Raw genomic sequence first — 16,559 nt, 5'->3', positions numbered from 1 at the left:
GGAATCTAACTGGGCCTGTTTTCTGCTTGCTGTTTCCTTTCCATTGCACCTTTCATTTTCGCTTATGTGTGGTTTGCTCAGGTCAACTTTTTCTCATGGAGATGGAGAGAGCACATTAATTCTGGCTCGGATGTGTACTCTGCAAACCCTTAAGAATCACTCTTATTTGTCATCTTACTAAATGGTTTTACATATAGTCCACATAGGGCGTCCCCCTTGTTTTTTAATGGGCTGATTTGTACGTTAACGTTAGCAAACCATAAAGCATACATGTTTTAAGACCACTTTTCCCAGAAAAGCGTAGCCGCTGTTGATATTGCAACACAGATTTTTGATACTTGCAACACTAGAAAGTGAGCTAATGGTCCCTTCAGTCTGCCTAATCTCTCAGGTAGGTTCTTCACCAATCTAAATATCGGATGCATTGCTTTGCAACTGACCACACAAGGAAAGGGAAACAATGTATTATGATCCAGAAAAATTGGCTTCACTCCTTAGGTTAAATATCTGCATATATGGGAGAGCTCCTCTGGGTTTAGGATTAATGTTTTACTTTTGACAGATTTGGATTAGATGAGAAAAGTTTACAACTTCCTGTTGAGCTGCCCCGGGATAGCCTTATGTGTGTCTGCTATGTGGACAGCTTATTCAGTTCTAAAGTAGTTTCTGCCAAGAAGTGTGGCAACATCAATTTCTAGAAAACTTGGCACAGTTCCACTCCCTACCTCAGACCAAGGATAAAGTCAAAGCAATTCTTGCTCCTATTCCCTAGAGCAGTGATGGTGAACCTTTTTTGACTCGGGTGCCATAAGTGGGGGGAGCGCAGGGTGTGTGTGCGCAGGCGTGCCGCACCCATAATGCAATGCGCAACTGCCCAGCGTGCATGCATGCATGACAGGTGCTCCCCCCCATTTTTTGCATGCTTTTTCACCCTCCCCAGGCTCCAGAGGCTTTATAGAAAACTGGAGAGGGCGAAAACAGCCTCCCCTGCCCTCCGGAGGCCCTCCGCACGCTTCAGGAGCTTCACTGAAGCCTCTGGAGCACAAAAAACTGGCCCTATGGGCAAACCAGAAGTTTGGGAATGGACTTCTGGTTTACTCATAGGGCCGTTTAATCCCTCCGGTGCTTCAGGGGCCTTTTGGAGGCTTCCCTGAAGGCCCTGGAGGATGAAAAATGACCCTACAAGCAAACCGGAAGTCACTTCTGGTTTGCTCGTAGGGCTGTTTTTAGTTCTCTTGAGCCTTCAGGGACCTTCCGGAGGCTTCCCTGAAGGCTCCAGAGGACTAAAAACAGCCCTACGAGCTGTGACTTTCGGTTTGTCTGTTGGGTCATTTTTTTGCGATCTGGAGACTTCAAGGAAGCTCCTGAAGCCTCCGGAGGGCTTCGGGGGGGGGGGGGGGCAGGAGAGGCTGTTTTTGCCCTCCCCTCTGGAACCTGGGGAGGGCGAAAAATGGCTTAAAAAAGGCTGACTTCAATTGGCCAGTGCAGGCATGTGTGCCCTGATGAATGGCTCTGCATGCCACCTGTGGCACGTGTGCCATAGGTTTGCCATCCTGGCCCTAGAGGAACAATTCACTCACCTGCTACTTGTAGAAATGCAAGCATATCATCTCATCCAATATGTTTTCCAAACATTCATAGCTCTAACCAGCATGCTGTGAGGCTAAACTTTGTTTGCTACAGGGGTGGCGGAATCGAGACAATTAGTACCAGTGCTATAAAAATGAGGGAAAATTAAGACGGAAGCCAGAAAAACCCTTTTTGTACTTCAGAAATTGTAAGTCCTGGGGAATAAAATGTATGGTTAACTGAAAGCACTCCAAATAATTCATCACAGCACTTACTTTAATCTGACCTGGTACAAAAGAGTCGCTTTGAAGAGTGAGATGGGCAGCACAGAAATTTCCAGTGCAGGAGCCATAGCACCTTCTTTGAACTTAGCAATTAAAACTTCCCATTGGGCTCAATTTAAAGAAATATTTTAAAAGGAAAGGAAATTGGCATTCTGCAAAGCAAAGCACCATCCTAAACTTCTGGCTTTAATTCTAAGCATGCTCAAGGCATCACGTGGGCCCCACAGGTCTTTTCCCCTGCCCCCCTTATTAAGACCGGAGAGTTAGAGACAATACTAAACATCATGGCAAAACGCAGTGGAGTGGAAACAGAGTCGACTTCCCAGGATGGCCCAGTTAACGGTTGTGATGTGCCAAGTGGAACTGGAATTTTGTGCAACAAAGGTGTTCTTTTTTATCCCCGGCTTACATGATGTTATTTTCCTCTCTGGTTTTTTTTTTTTGAGACAGAAGAACGAATGCAAGGGATGCTTGGTTTGCTCTCCTTTATTGTTTGGATCAGGGGCCTCTCTACAAAACAAGGGTCCTGGTTCTCCAAAAATAGGGTTTTGCAAAGAAAACGGTCCTACCTTGTAGTTATCAGTGCTTTTCAAGTCACACTGGATTAGTAGTAATAGCAATAACAGTAACGTTAGTTTTTCCCCCTTCCCCGTTTTTTGTGTGTTTCATCAGGTTGTTTTTTTTTTAATTATAAAGCACACCTGCTTCATGAATTTTAACATCTCCAAACACAATAGAAAGAAGGTAGCAAAAGAGCCTAGCTGGATGGCCACCCTCCTTGCTAGTAACAAACTCAGCTACAATGTAATCATATATTTTTTTTTCTATTTTTTTTTTCTGTTTGCACATACTATGCTAGATGGTTATCATCACATTGAAGAAATACCCGAACAAGATAACAGCTAAGAGCTCAAGTTAAAAATAAACACAACTCTTAAAATTTCAATTGTACAAAAGAAACCACTTCTATTTGGGAGGAGGAGTGATTAGTGGTGGCAGGTGAGGGGTAAAGATATTCTGTAGGGAGGCTGGCTGGAGCAGATGCTCAGTTTGTCAAAAGTGATCATAATACTTTGCATGTCGATAGTAGTAGCACCTTTAATCAAAGGCTATTCTAGCATTTGGGAACCAGCTGGAGATAATTTTACACAAACTAAAGAAACTCCCTACCCATTAAAGCCTTGCTAAGAAGTGAAGGGATCTTGAGCAGTGAGGTTTTTATTTAACACATTCAGAGCCTTGATAATGGAAGCCTCACATCATCATCATCATCCCTCCCGTGAGATGTGGAAACATTATTCCATTATACAGATGGACAAACTGAGGTAATGAGAAGCTTGATAATGTCCCCTCCCCCTCAATTGTCTCCATGGCAGAAATAGAAAGAAGACCCAGTGTCCTGCCAAACTCCACCAACCCATGCAAACACACACATACATACACACAGAGAGAAACATATATACATGTATATATATATATACACATACATTTCTTCTTTATATTTGTATGACCCTCAATTCCCCGTTAGGCCACTCCACCCCCATTTTTTTTTAAAAAATGCAAGCCTATGAACAAATGATTTATGATGCTGCTTTATGAGTTATGGAAAGTTTATGCCCACGCTGGAAGGTGAGCTTCTTTACATAATTCTTGTTTTTGTTTCCTTACTCCTCAATAGTCATTTGCTGAAGATAGAATTTTTCATGCTGTTGAGTGGGGAATTCCTCACCATGACTACCTAGCAGGACTGAGGTTGTGGGGTTCACTGAAGTCTGGAGCTGCTTTCAAACTGGCTGAGGGATTTAGGTGGAAATGCTCCACCTGTACAGATGAGTCTGTGAGTAGTGTATCAGTCAAAGTTTATTTTCAAGCTACGGGGTCCATCACAGCATTTTATTTTGTTAATGTTTGACAGCTAATAAAGTGCTTGATTAATCTCAGACTTGGGTTCTAAAGGCCCTCAAATACAGTATTTGAAAAGCTGCCACACAATCAGCAAATTCTGCTGTCGTGGTGGCTTACAAGTTGTGCAGAACTGACATATTTCTCTCAATTTATTTAAGAATATCATTAAGTCCAAAATGATAGCAACAGAGTACTAGCTTGGAGCAAGCCAAAATTGTTGGCTTTGTTGATCTGGGAAAGCATATGTCTGTATGTGCTCTCATGGTCATTGGGTGAATCTATTTCCACTAATGGAGTCTATCTGACCTTCCCACTTGTAGGTGTCCCGTTTCCATTACTCCTTATACTTTCCATTGTGGAAAGTAGTGGAGAATCTAAAATGAAGAGCTGTAATGTCATGATAAATGTTATGTTGCTTGGAGCTTACAGTGATATGAAACTGAAAATGTGGTATGGTATGTCGTCCAGGACTGTATATGACCTCTGAAGAAATGGACAGAGTGTGGTTTAAAATTTTATGTTTCATCTGTGGATTGGATTACCTCCTTTGGTGGGCAAGGGGGACCAGGATTTGGGAGATGGTCACTGCTTCCCTACAAAGGTTGGTGACACCTGCAGCCTTAAAAAAAGGTAAAGGATCAAAGGATCTCTTTGGATACAGCTAATTTTTCCTATTGTCCAGTGTCTAAGCTTTCCTTTTGGGGAAATGCTGTTGAGTGAATGGTAATGAGGCAGTTACAAAGAAGAACAGATGACTTCAGTCTCTTATGGATAAATCTAGCAAATTCATTAAAACTTTGCAATTTCTGCCTGTCTGGAGCAATCCTGGCAACTTCCAATAAAAGCACCTTCCAAATGATATCTGAAGTTAGAATATTTTTTTGTAAACATATACTGGAACATAGCTTTGTTCCAAACTGAAGCTTTTTAATGCTTCAGTCAATGGCTTATGTTTAGATTATCTTTTTTGCTTGCATGAAATAGCCTGATATGATCAACTGATGGAGTTTTGAAGCTCATCCAATATATTTTTATGAATTGTAAAGGAGCAAGATGGAATTAAAGTTATATTGGGCAAAATTGACCAACTATGATGAGCATATAATTACTTTTAAAAGTAGTCAGTGACAATGATTTTACTTTGAAGTCAGGAGAAGCTGAGGAAAAAAGTACTGGAAACAGGATTGGAAAAAAAAGTACTGCAACAGGAAGTTAGTTATATTCCAGTTCCTTTTTTGACATAAAAATTCTTTTTGTTGTTTCAGTAGCCAATATTTTGTTTTTGTATCTGATTGCATGACAGCTATACAGGTAAGGCAGAAAAATAGAAAAATAAAACCGTATCCATTTCAATACTCTCTTTCTCTAGCAAGATATATTAAACAAATGCCAGTTGACGCCTTACTATCACTGCTCCCTCAATAACAGAATAATAAATATATAAAAATGGGGGTTTTGATTTTAAATTCTTGGCCCAGCTGAGAGCATGCCATCTCCCCCCCCCCAAAAGCCATAGGGTGGGAAACTCACTTTACAATTCAAATTTTCCTGGTTCCTGATTTTTCTGAAACCTTCTCCGGTTATTTTGAGTCTTTCTCTTATTTCTGCATGCCTTCATTATTCTTAGCAATGTCTTGATATATGTATAAAAATATGCCTGCCAGAAATCTAATCCAAGCATCTGTACATCATACATGAGGAAAATTCAGTATCACACTGACTAAGTCTACACAATACATACCTAGAACTCCATCACAAATATTATACACATTGTAAAAGTCAGTCTGCTCAAATACCTTGACAAAACAGATCCATGGATTAGCTACCTGATGGAAGAAACTGGGACATGTGAAAGGTTGGCTTGTGTATCCTCATGATCAATGGCCAAGACTGGAGAGAGGTGTTAAATGCTCTATGATAAACTGATAATCTTTTTCTATACAAAACGTATCTGAAGAGACTTCAAAGAGGCAAGGTGCTGCAACACTGTTGGTTATAAACTTTATATTTGGAGGAGTCATTTTTTTGGAAGGGAAAGAGTTGAATAAATTTTGTGTGTGAAGAGAGAGGAATGCAAGGAGGGGACCTAAAAGAACATAGGGTAGTTTAAGTGAAGGACTGGGAGAGAAGGTGGACAGAGGTGTAGAACAGAGGTGATGGTCTGTAGAAATATACCTGAGAGGTGATGGACAACATTGTGGAGAAGAAACAGATATTATGAAATTGCAGAAAGATTGTGAAAACTAATTGGCCAGGAAACAACAGAAGAATGTAAGCAGGGCCTTTCTGGATCAGACCACTGGTCTATCTAATCCAGCAGTCTATTCTTACAGTGACCAACCAATTGTACAAGGAAGGTAGCCTCATACTGGCATCAAAATTAATATCCATTGATCCCCATGATTTCCCTAATTTAGTCCAACCAATCAAGCTGGCAGCTTTAAAACAATTCCTAGCCTTTCAACCAAAATTAATGAGTTATTGAAGACCTAGCTATTTTATATTTAACCAACATCCATTCTTTTCCAAAACCACAATTTTGGTTTAGCCTACTTCGCTGGCATTAAGTCTAGAAATTGCAAGAATCCTGTTACCCATTGACTTCGGTACTCAGTGCAGGCGTGTCACCAAACTGAGCATCCTCCTTCTACTACCATTCTTTCTGTTATCACTGAGAAATGTTTTCCTTAGAACTTGACGGCATTGGCAAAATGATCTTGTCATTTGCCCATTATGTTTAACTAATTCTGTTAGTCTTTGGTGTTTGTTAGAATCTGTAAAAGTGCTACCTTGGCTGTCAGTTTGGGCATTTCTGTCCTCAGGAGAAATGGATTAATATGAGCTAGCTATCTGCCCACTGGTTCTAATAAAATTGTTCAGAAAAATCAAAATGGAACATTAGTGCCACCTAACAAATGTTATGCTCCCTTCCATTTTCCTATATTTATCTACATCTCATCTCCCATTGCTCATAGAAGAGAAGAAGGCTTTAAAACCTATTGTTTTTATCTATGTTGCTGTCAGTGATAGCCATATGTATTATCTCAAGACTTGGCATCATTTTCAGATAAGGAATGTGGTGAATTAAAAATACCCATCTTCCCTCATAGGGGACCAGGTGGCGTATTTGTTAAAATTATGTTATAGAGGAAGTAAGTGAAGATTCTGTGATAAGGGTAATATCTGAGGGAAATATAATCAAAAGAGAACCTAAGCCTTGAATCTTCCCCCTTTGAAGTCACTATTGCCTAGGGTTCCTGCAGAAAAACATGCATTCAGAATTCTTTCTTGCAGCAGAGGTAACTTCTCTTGTGTGTAGAGACAGCTTAAGAAACATTATAGGGGACAAAAATCAACTAATACTATCGTAATAGCAAAATGATATAACTTACTGTTTTTTATTGATGCCCCAAATCTACCAGTTGCAGCTGCTTGCCTTGGGTAGGGACCAACCATGGACATTTTAAAGCAGGTTTCCCAAATAAGTTTCATAGGGCTGTTTTTCAAATTCAAGGAAATAATAGTTTGATGGAAGAAAAGAATGAGAAGCCAAAACCACCATCTTAATTTTCTTGAACCAACTATCCGGTCTTTGTCTAGAGGTAGCAGTGTGCTACTTCTGTTGGTTCAAGGGCTATACTGAAGGATAGCTGGGACACTGAGAGTTGCATGGCAAAAGTGGGCAGAAACTATTATTTGAAGTTAATGCCTTGGGTATCTTGTTCCTTAAGGCTGCCCCCCCCCCCCAAATGCAAAAGAAGATCAAGTTTTGCTTTCCCCTAATCTGGGTTCTTAGATCAAAAAAGAAGTCTATATATAGAGCACATGACTCCAGAGTGCAATTTTTGCAACCTTAACTCAATAAAGATAGGGAAGAGGATCTAGCAATAATTTATCCTAAGTAAATTATTCAAGAAGTGTTATGATAACTGTTGCCTACCATTTAAAGCAACTGACTCATAAACAGCAAAACAATTTTGGTTTTTGTTGTGCTAGAGAGAAAGATCTGAATCATGGTTTTAAACAGTGAAGGAGATTTTAGATGACTACTGGAAAACTCCTAAGAATATAGACCATTAGATAAGTGAGAAGACTACTTTGGAAGATCATATAATTTCTTCTCATGTAAGTTTTAAGGGAAAGTGACCATTAATAAGGTATAAACCAGAAGTAGAATTATTACTCAAGTAATTGAGTGCACTATGATTTTGAGTTTCCTTCCAGCCACATCATTGCAAACTGAAAGAAGGTTCTCAGCTCTACTTTTGGAGCTATGACATCCTATTTCTTTATCTTCTTAGTAGATTTCCCATGATAAGAAAAAGCCTGGAAGAACTGGGGAGGGGGGGCATACATGGAAAAGAGACAAGGAAGACATAATCATCTGTACCTTCCATGGAATTCTGCAGGTTAATCAGTGTGACACTGCATGATAAAAGTCTTGAGAGGAAGCATCTTGTCATTTGATAGAGCACCTGGCAGTAATCTGGAAATGTCATTTCAGAATTGATTCATGCAGTCTTGTCTATGACATATTAAAGCAAAAATTAATTGTCTTCCAAGTATATTTTGTTTAATGGATGCTAAAAAATGTTCAGCAAGTGCCACCTTCGATCACAAAACTGTTTTGCGCATATATCAAGGCATCCATTTTCCATAGCAGCTTCAGTTATGTGAATATGCAGTTAAAAATCACAATGCTGCTCAGTCCCCACTGCACTCATCAGGAGTTGGGGTAGGGTGAGGTGGATTTCAGGATTTGCACTGTATGCTTTATGATGAACAATTTTTAGACAATCCTTTTTTTTTTTTTACTGAGCCTTCCTGATTTGGGATGGAAAGTAGAGAAGCTGTCAAACATGTACAAAGTAGTTGTGGACTGCAGCTAGGCTCGCTTTTGTTTAATTATTACACGTAGGATATGCTAAATTTGTGATGGCGATAGTGTCACCTGCTGATTTTAATACATTCTATGATGACTGGATTAACCATAAATTAGCTACAGAGATTCATTTTCAGAGTACCTCCATTCCTGCTTTGACACACTTGTCTTATATCTTTTTATGCTGACTAAGCACCTGGAAAAATGAGGTTTTTCAAAAACTTTTTCCTGATATCAGGAGAAAAAACTAGGAGACCATAAGATGTTATAGGATCTGGTGGAAAAAAACCCAGTCAAGATCTGAGTAACTAAAGGACATCTAGGGTATCTGATTAGCAAGCAGGGGTAATTTTAGTATATAAAATAATATCCTGAGGTGTACTGAGTGGAGGTGTACGTTTCTCTAAAAAGTCATACACTCATGAGTGATGTAAGTTGTTAATGAGGTGTTCATTACGAGGCAATCTATCTTACAATTAGTGGAAAATTGACTGGTTAATCATATTGCTTCACGCTTGTTCCAGTGGCAAGACTTGGTCTGGGCAAATGCCAGCCTTGGACACCAAGACGGAGAAGAAAGATGGCGCCAGTGCAGACTGAAATCGGTCGACCTCTTATGGCTGACTGGATGGATCAAGTTGTGAGGGATCTGCTTGCCAGAGAAAATTCAGCAGTATTTAACATGCCTCTTCACCATTAACAGATCAAAGGAATAAATAAACATTAGTTTCTCTCTAAGAAACTTTAGTTTGTGACACGTACTTCCAGGCTTCCAGACCTGTGGGCCATCAAAATAGCTTTCTTGCCTCTCACTGTTCTCTTTTCCCTTTGACTCCAAGCCTGGAAATCAACTGCTTTCCTTTCTCACATGGCATGCATTCTTGTTGATCCCTGCGAGGCTGACAATCCATTCCCTTAGAAAAACAATTTCTCTGGGGCTGAGGGAAAGAAAACACAAGGGACACATAAATGCTCTTCATAACACACACACACTCAGTTACTCACAATCAGTCTCCCTCCACTCCTTCTCTCACTCTCTCTCTCACTCTCACACACACAGACAAAATGCACCCAGAGGGCTATGGGAGCATCATGGCTCCTCTCTGCTTTGCTGAGAGGCCTGGCTAGGATAGAGGTCTAGCCACCCTTGTTATTTATATTATTACTATTACAAGTTGTATTGAATTATAATGAAGCCACCTCACTGAAACAGAGCAAGTGATCTTGCCATTCCCCCTCTCAAGTCTGTGCACCCACAGATGAGGGCTAGCTTTCTCATGGCAGGGCAGGCTACCATTCTAATGAGCTTTTGGCTGGAAGAACGCATAGGCAGTCTTGTATGGCGATCACAGATTCCTCTCCTCCCATTACTTCAAGGTCCGTGCCACACCGCATACTCAAACAAACCAGGGCTGAAGAGGCCCCATTCACTTCTCTGGGCTGAAGCCCCTGGAGAGCGGCTCTTCTCTGTTCCAGCTCTTCCTCTTGCTTGTTCTTGCCAAGAACGGAGTCTGAAGGACAGGCTAAAGCAGGAGGTTGGGTGGTAACAATGCTCCTCATAGTAGCATGTGCCGCTGAACCAGCATAAGGGGCACTGACATTACTTTCCCACGCCCAGAGTTTTTTTTTAAAAGTACATATATCACGTTTACTCTCTTAGCCTCTGTTCATCCATCCCCAAGCTTTTCTCTCACGAGGACACCTCAGTGCAGCCGCTGTGCATAAAGTCATGTCATGAGAGTGTAGCCAATAAATGCTGACTTGGCTTCTGCCTCTCAAGCCTTCAGCTGATGCCACTGTGCCACCGCCTGGCGAGGGTGTGAAATCATATCCTTCCAGTGCTTTACTTCGCCTGGTCCACTCTTCCACGATAGGTAGATCTAAAGGAGGCAGGGAAACAAATTAGACAACAGGAATGGTCAAAAGCCACACTATTCATTATTATCCCCACTTCTTCCCTGAGTTACCGCTCTGTGCACCTCCTCCTCCCAAATAGGTCAGCTTTAGCACATATCTTAACGCTTGCATAACTGCCTGCTATGAAATTGCTATCCCTGAGTAGATGAGGCAGAAGTGGCTAAGTCTGTGTTTCCTTGCTTGGGCATAAAGCAAGGGGTGGGGGATTCATTTTGACAAGAAATGAGGTAGCAGTTGAGAGAAACCACTTCTCCATTGCATGGCACGCTCTCCCGGGCTAAGGGCACTTTCAGATAATCAGGCTTTTCATTATTCAAGCTGTCTGATTTCACAAGGGCATTAAAACAAGAGATACAGCAGGCTGTTCTGACTATTTGACATTAGTAAAATATTACTAGGATGGACAGTTCACTTCTCTGCCAGTGTGTGTTATTCACAGGGAACTGGCAGGCAAAATTTGTTGCTTTTCTGATTTGGGGCACTCATCAAGATTTCTTGTGCCCGCCTTCCCCCTTTCTGATTTCCTATTACCTGGCTATCATCAATTTGCTTAAATGTTGCAAGGCATCCTATCTGGGCTGGGTAGACTTCTATTACTGAAAATCAGGTAAGAAAAAAAAATACTATAGGGAGGAAAGCAGAGAGAACCTGGACATTAAAATTAGAGCTTCTTACCACCAATACCGCAGGGCTGGATTAGGGCCAACTGATACCCTAAGCAGAGCCCAACAATGGTGCTCCTCGATGGAAGCAAAATTCTCATGCCAAGAGAGGGAGACAAATGTGGTATCTGATGTCACCTTTGAACCAACCCTTTAAATTTTAGTCACTCACCATGACAAAGAAAACATGTTTCAGCAATGTAAACAATGTTATTTTTATTGTTTTTAAAAACTGTTTTAACTATTTTATAATTTTAGAACTGTAAGCTGCCCAGAGTCACTTGGTTGAGTTGGGCAGCAATAGAAATTGAATAAATAAAATAAAATAAAATGGAACATTCCAGTCAAGGACTATTACAAAAAAATCGACTGAAGTTAGGTGTAGCATTATAGATAGGAGGAACAATTCTGTGGTGTCCCCCTTCCTTTAGTGCCCTATCCATGTGCTTACTTTGCTTAAAGGATCCTTTATTCCCAAGGAGGCAGAATGTCAGCCTTTCAAGGGAGGCCAGGTCAATAAACAAGACCCTGCAGGGATTCTAGGAATGCGAATTCTAGGAATGATTCTGTAGTTCTAGCCTATGGATGTAGGCTAGAACTACAGAATCTTGAAAGCTTGTCCAAGTTTCTCTCTCTATCCCATCATATACTGAACAAAATCAAGACGTAGATATTTTGAGCTATTTTTCTCCTTTCTGTCTCTTGACTGTTCAACCTGTCCTTAAACAGGTGGTGTCTCCCTCAGCCCTCAACACTGCCCAAATGATTCTTTCACATTTTCTTCAAAGTCAGCTGCATATGCCCAGCTACGTGATTAATATAGAACCATGCCTCTTTCTATGGCATCGGAATGGAACTTGTCTATAATGTGGAAATGTAAATATCAGCATGGTCAAGGCTTATCTATAGTAAGAGTTCCTCTTGGAGTAGGAGGGTGCTGGCCCATGGTACGGAGAAGTGGAACACAGAATAATGGAGCTCTGGAGAACTGGAGTTAATTTTCCCGCAACAGGGCAATGCCTGACCCAGTGGTGGGTTGCTAACCGGTTTACTACCGGTTTGCTTGTGCTCGTGCGCAATGCTTCTGAGCATGCGCAGAAGCATAAGGGCAGGTGGGCGGAGCCTCCTATCGCCACCACTACCAGTTCGGCTGAACTGGGAGCAATCCACCTCTGGTCTGACCCCAGACTAACTGATGGATATTCTATGTTCTCAAATGTGTAAGAGGAGATATTGAGGCTTGTTTCTGACAAATCGGCATAAGAGAAATTAAAGAATGAGAGAAGTAGGCAAAGAAAGCCCAGATTCTGTTTTTCTTTGCACTTAATAAGTATGTTATTTCACACAAGCAATTTAAAGGGTAAGGTTTCGTTTTTGTAGCGGTTTATTTTTAAGCAAGGATTATATTTCATCCGATTGAAGATCTTTTTTTTTTTTTACATAATAAACTAAGTGTAGTCAGAAGCGCCATTTGTTATGATGCACAGGATTGCAGCTGGGTTATGTAAACCCAGTTTAAGATATGAACAGAGGATTACTTAGACTGGTTTTCTATATTTTATGATGGCATTGTTAGCTAAAGTATTAGTTCATCTGGATATATGCTGAATATGCTGAACGCATTCCCACAGAATCCAATACAAATGGTTCTTTCGCATATACAAAATGATTGTTTTCATATGCTCCTACATTTCAAAACATAGTAACAGGAACACCTTTTTACATTTTTTAAATTGTGTAAAATCTCTATTATATTATTGTAAAACTTGAATAATACATTATATTATTTCAATATGGTTTTGTTAGCTTAAACCGTTATTTTTTTAAAAAAGAGAGAAGTATTATATCAATATTATGATACAAAATGTCAGTGTTAATGAGCATAAGATTATTTAGCTTTTTCATCCGAAACTGAATACACTATTAAAAAGCTGCTCCTGATTGCATCACAGTATTTGTTGTAGAGTACAATAAAATTCTGTCTTGAGCTGATTACTTAGCATTAAGGTCTCTATTGTATTGTTATTTAATATTATCTCTGAATGTTGAAGGGGAAAAAGGGGGGAAAATGAACAAAGCAAATTTGGTAACAATTAAAATACAAAGGAAAAGAGCAAGACAAAAAAAGACCATTTGGCCTCTAACTTCCCTCTTTTGTGCTTTTGCTAATTTACAATACTTTTAAGCATTTGGACCCCTTAAAAGCCAGATTACATGAGTTTATGCTTGCCATTCTTAATTAAAATTGGTTAAACTTCTGATGTGAATATATACTATTAATTTTGCCATTGTTGCATGTTTTCAACTTAAGTTCCCAATCATATATTGTCAGAATTGTATCTTTCTGCCAGTATTAGACTGAATTTATTCCTGATTGCTCTGATCGTGTATCTTATTAAAGTTTCTTATTTATTTACTGTATTTATTTTTTCTGGGATTATACCTATTGAAAAAAAAAGAGTTTTATTTTACATTTAAATTCCACGACTTTCTGTATTGTGCTTTCCTAGAAGTCAGAGAAGAGCATTTTGTTTGGTGATATGCATTATCTGGAATTCTTTACCTACAGGGAATTTTAGGTCCTATCAAAGAGATTGCCATGTGGTGGAACTATGAAAAAAAACCTCCTCAGCGGTGGTCTCTTCTTTATGGAAAATTATGGTATGGTTGTTTCCTACCTTGTTGCTTTTCCAAAAGGCCCTAAAAACATGGTTTTTAGAGTTGCAGCCAATCAAGTCGCTGTTTTAATTATGTTGTTGCTGCCATGCGAGGGGGGGGAATGGGATTTTTTTTTAATGAGTTTTATTATATGGTAAGGTATTAAATTTTGTAAGCCACCTGGAGTCACCTATGCATGAGTTGGGTGGCAATAATAATAATAATAATAATAATAATAATAATAATAATAATAATAATAAAAACAACCTAGGATGCTGGCAGCAACCCGTATCAATCATCAGTACCAGTAAATGCTACTTGTGACACATTTTTGAATGTTCAGTTGACCGAGTTTTATGTTTAATGAATAAAAGAAATAATAATAATAAAAATGGTATTTGTGATGCATTTTTGAATGTTCAGTTGGCTGAGTTTCATGTTTAATGAATAAAGTTAATAATAATAATAGTAACAACAACAACAACAATAACAATAATGATGATGATCAAGTCTTAAGAACAAATGAATACAAAGCCAGAATTCAGAAGACAGTAAACTGAGCGTGGTTGGAAATGGCAAGAGTGGAATATGGAAAGGGGAGATCGACAGATTGGAACTCTACCTCAGACCTCAAAGTATAGAAGAAGAAAAGGGAGAAAATTTGACAGAAGTAATGATAGAAATTTTTGGCAGAAGCATCGGTGATAACCAAAGGCAAGCTGATGGAAGGAACAGAGAGGGTTTCGAGTTTTTACAAGATATGCAATGAGCAACAAGTTGCTAAGAGAAGTCCATACAAGACTTACCAAGAAAGCAACCATAACACTACGGTAATACTACAAATGGCAAGAGATATAAGATTGCACTACTACTGGAAGGACACAGGATGACGTAATGAAAGGTCATAATAAAAACTAAGTTAAATTTAGTTAAATTTAGAGTATTATGTATAAAATGGAGTGATAATACTTATAGTCAAATAAATAAGTAATAATGATAATAATGCATATATATATATATACATCAGATTGATAATATGAAACTTTATACAAATTGTTAATGAGGACTGAGAGGATGTTTAAAAGCTTTGTTATTAAATATAAACAATTTTTATATAGAATATGCTATAAAGATGTAATTTTATTGGAAGATTTTAGGAGGATGTAATGAAATGCCATAATATAGATTTACTTTAAATTTAGAATATTTTATATAAAAGGATGTAATAACAGTTATAGTCAAATGAATGTTTAATAATTATAATAATTGTTTATATATATATTGGATTGATGATATGAGAATTTGTGTAAATTGCAAGTGGGGACTATTGTGAGAAAGCACAAAGCTTTGTAACCAATCAACATACTGTATGTAACTGGAGGATGATTTTTATGTATTGTGTGTGTTTATGTCTGTTTGTTCTATGTTTGTTTAAATATGTATTAAAAAATGCCAAATCCAGTCTGAACATCTGGTCAACTGTGCAATGAACAATAATGCCAATCTAATCTAAACATCTGGCTCTGTCAATAATCACCATAATCTATTAAGCCATATAGTTTCTTACTTAATTTCTACCATTGGATGAAAGATATAAGACATTTTCTTGTCTATTACATTCTTGGTTTTGCACACTTTTCTGGGACAGGAAAACTAAATTTATAGAAGACAAGATAAACACAGAAGGTGTACTGATCAGGTCCCACAGCTGATTATATTTCCAGTTGTATGCTGACTATTCAGAATTGTGTGATTTCATCTGAGAGGAAAGGAAAAGAATGTCTGAATGTGAATTTGCCAACAATATAGGGTAGTAATGCGAAGCAACTGCCAGTCTTCAAGAAAAAGACATAAAGATGATTTTTTTCTTCATGAGACAGCTGCATGTAGTATCTTGAGAGGATTGGTCTGCACAGTTGAAAAATGAAGACATTCAACATACAAAAAATAGCTAGATAGAGTTACTTGGGCATGGGGTAGACTTGAATAAAAAGAACTATAGACTTGGCCATAGAAAACTGAGCATCCCTGCTCATAGATCAAATGCGTTTGATAGCCAGTGGGTCTGACATTTAAAGAAGCATATTTCCTAATAAAATCCCAACCCTAGTAATGCATTTTAGAGAACTGCATGTTATCTGAATGTATTATTGAATGCATAGTAATATATTAATGATATGAAATATAAGTATATGAATGTCAATGTGTGGTCCTAAGTGGAATTTCAACTCCACGGAAGTATCTAGTGGGGTACCTCAAGGTTCTGCTTTGGGTGCAGTGCTTTTCAACACCTTCATAAATGACCTAGATCAGGGGATTGAAGGGGCGCTCATCAAGTTTACAGACAACACCAAGCTGGGTGAGAGGGTGGAATTGCTAACACTTTGAGAGATAGACTCATGATTCAGAAGGATCTTGACAGACTTGAGCATTGGGTCCTGTCCAACAAATGCAGTTCAGTGTTGAGAAAAGTAACGTTCTGCACCTAGGCAGGAAAAACCAAGCAGTTACAGAATAGGACTACCTTGCTCAACAGTAGTGATTGTAAGAGGGATCGAGGTGTTCTAGTAGACTACCATTTAAGTATGAACTAGCAGTGTGCTGCAGCTGCCAAAAAATCCAATGCAGTTCTAGGCTGTATCAATAGAGGGATAGCATCACAATCACAAGAAGTGATAGTAC

At 39.0% G+C, this 16,559-nt stretch overlaps 1 protein-coding gene across 3 annotated transcripts in view; it reads right to left on the bottom strand.

The window, feature by feature from the left end:
• Positions 1 to 2,526: 2,526 nt before the first annotated feature.
• The window catches only part of SYT7 (synaptotagmin 7), a 272,500-nt gene continuing 258,467 nt past the window's right edge, over positions 2,527 to 16,559 (bottom strand). For all 3 annotated transcript variants that reach the window (XM_081934931.1, XM_081934932.1, XM_081934933.1), the window contains one exon: positions 2,527 to 10,520. In XM_081934931.1, coding sequence (XP_081791057.1) covers positions 10,416 to 10,520 — 105 coding nt within the window. In that variant the 3' untranslated portion in view covers positions 2,527 to 10,415. The remainder of the gene's footprint in view (positions 10,521 to 16,559) is intronic.

The sequence above is a fragment of the Natrix helvetica genome, assembly GCF_964273705.1.
Source record: "Natrix helvetica genome assembly, chromosome: 1".
NCBI classification, from domain to species: domain Eukaryota; kingdom Metazoa; phylum Chordata; class Lepidosauria; order Squamata; family Natricidae; genus Natrix; species Natrix helvetica.
Note: the sequence above shows the minus strand (reverse complement) of the source record. Positions and strands in the feature narration are given on the sequence as shown.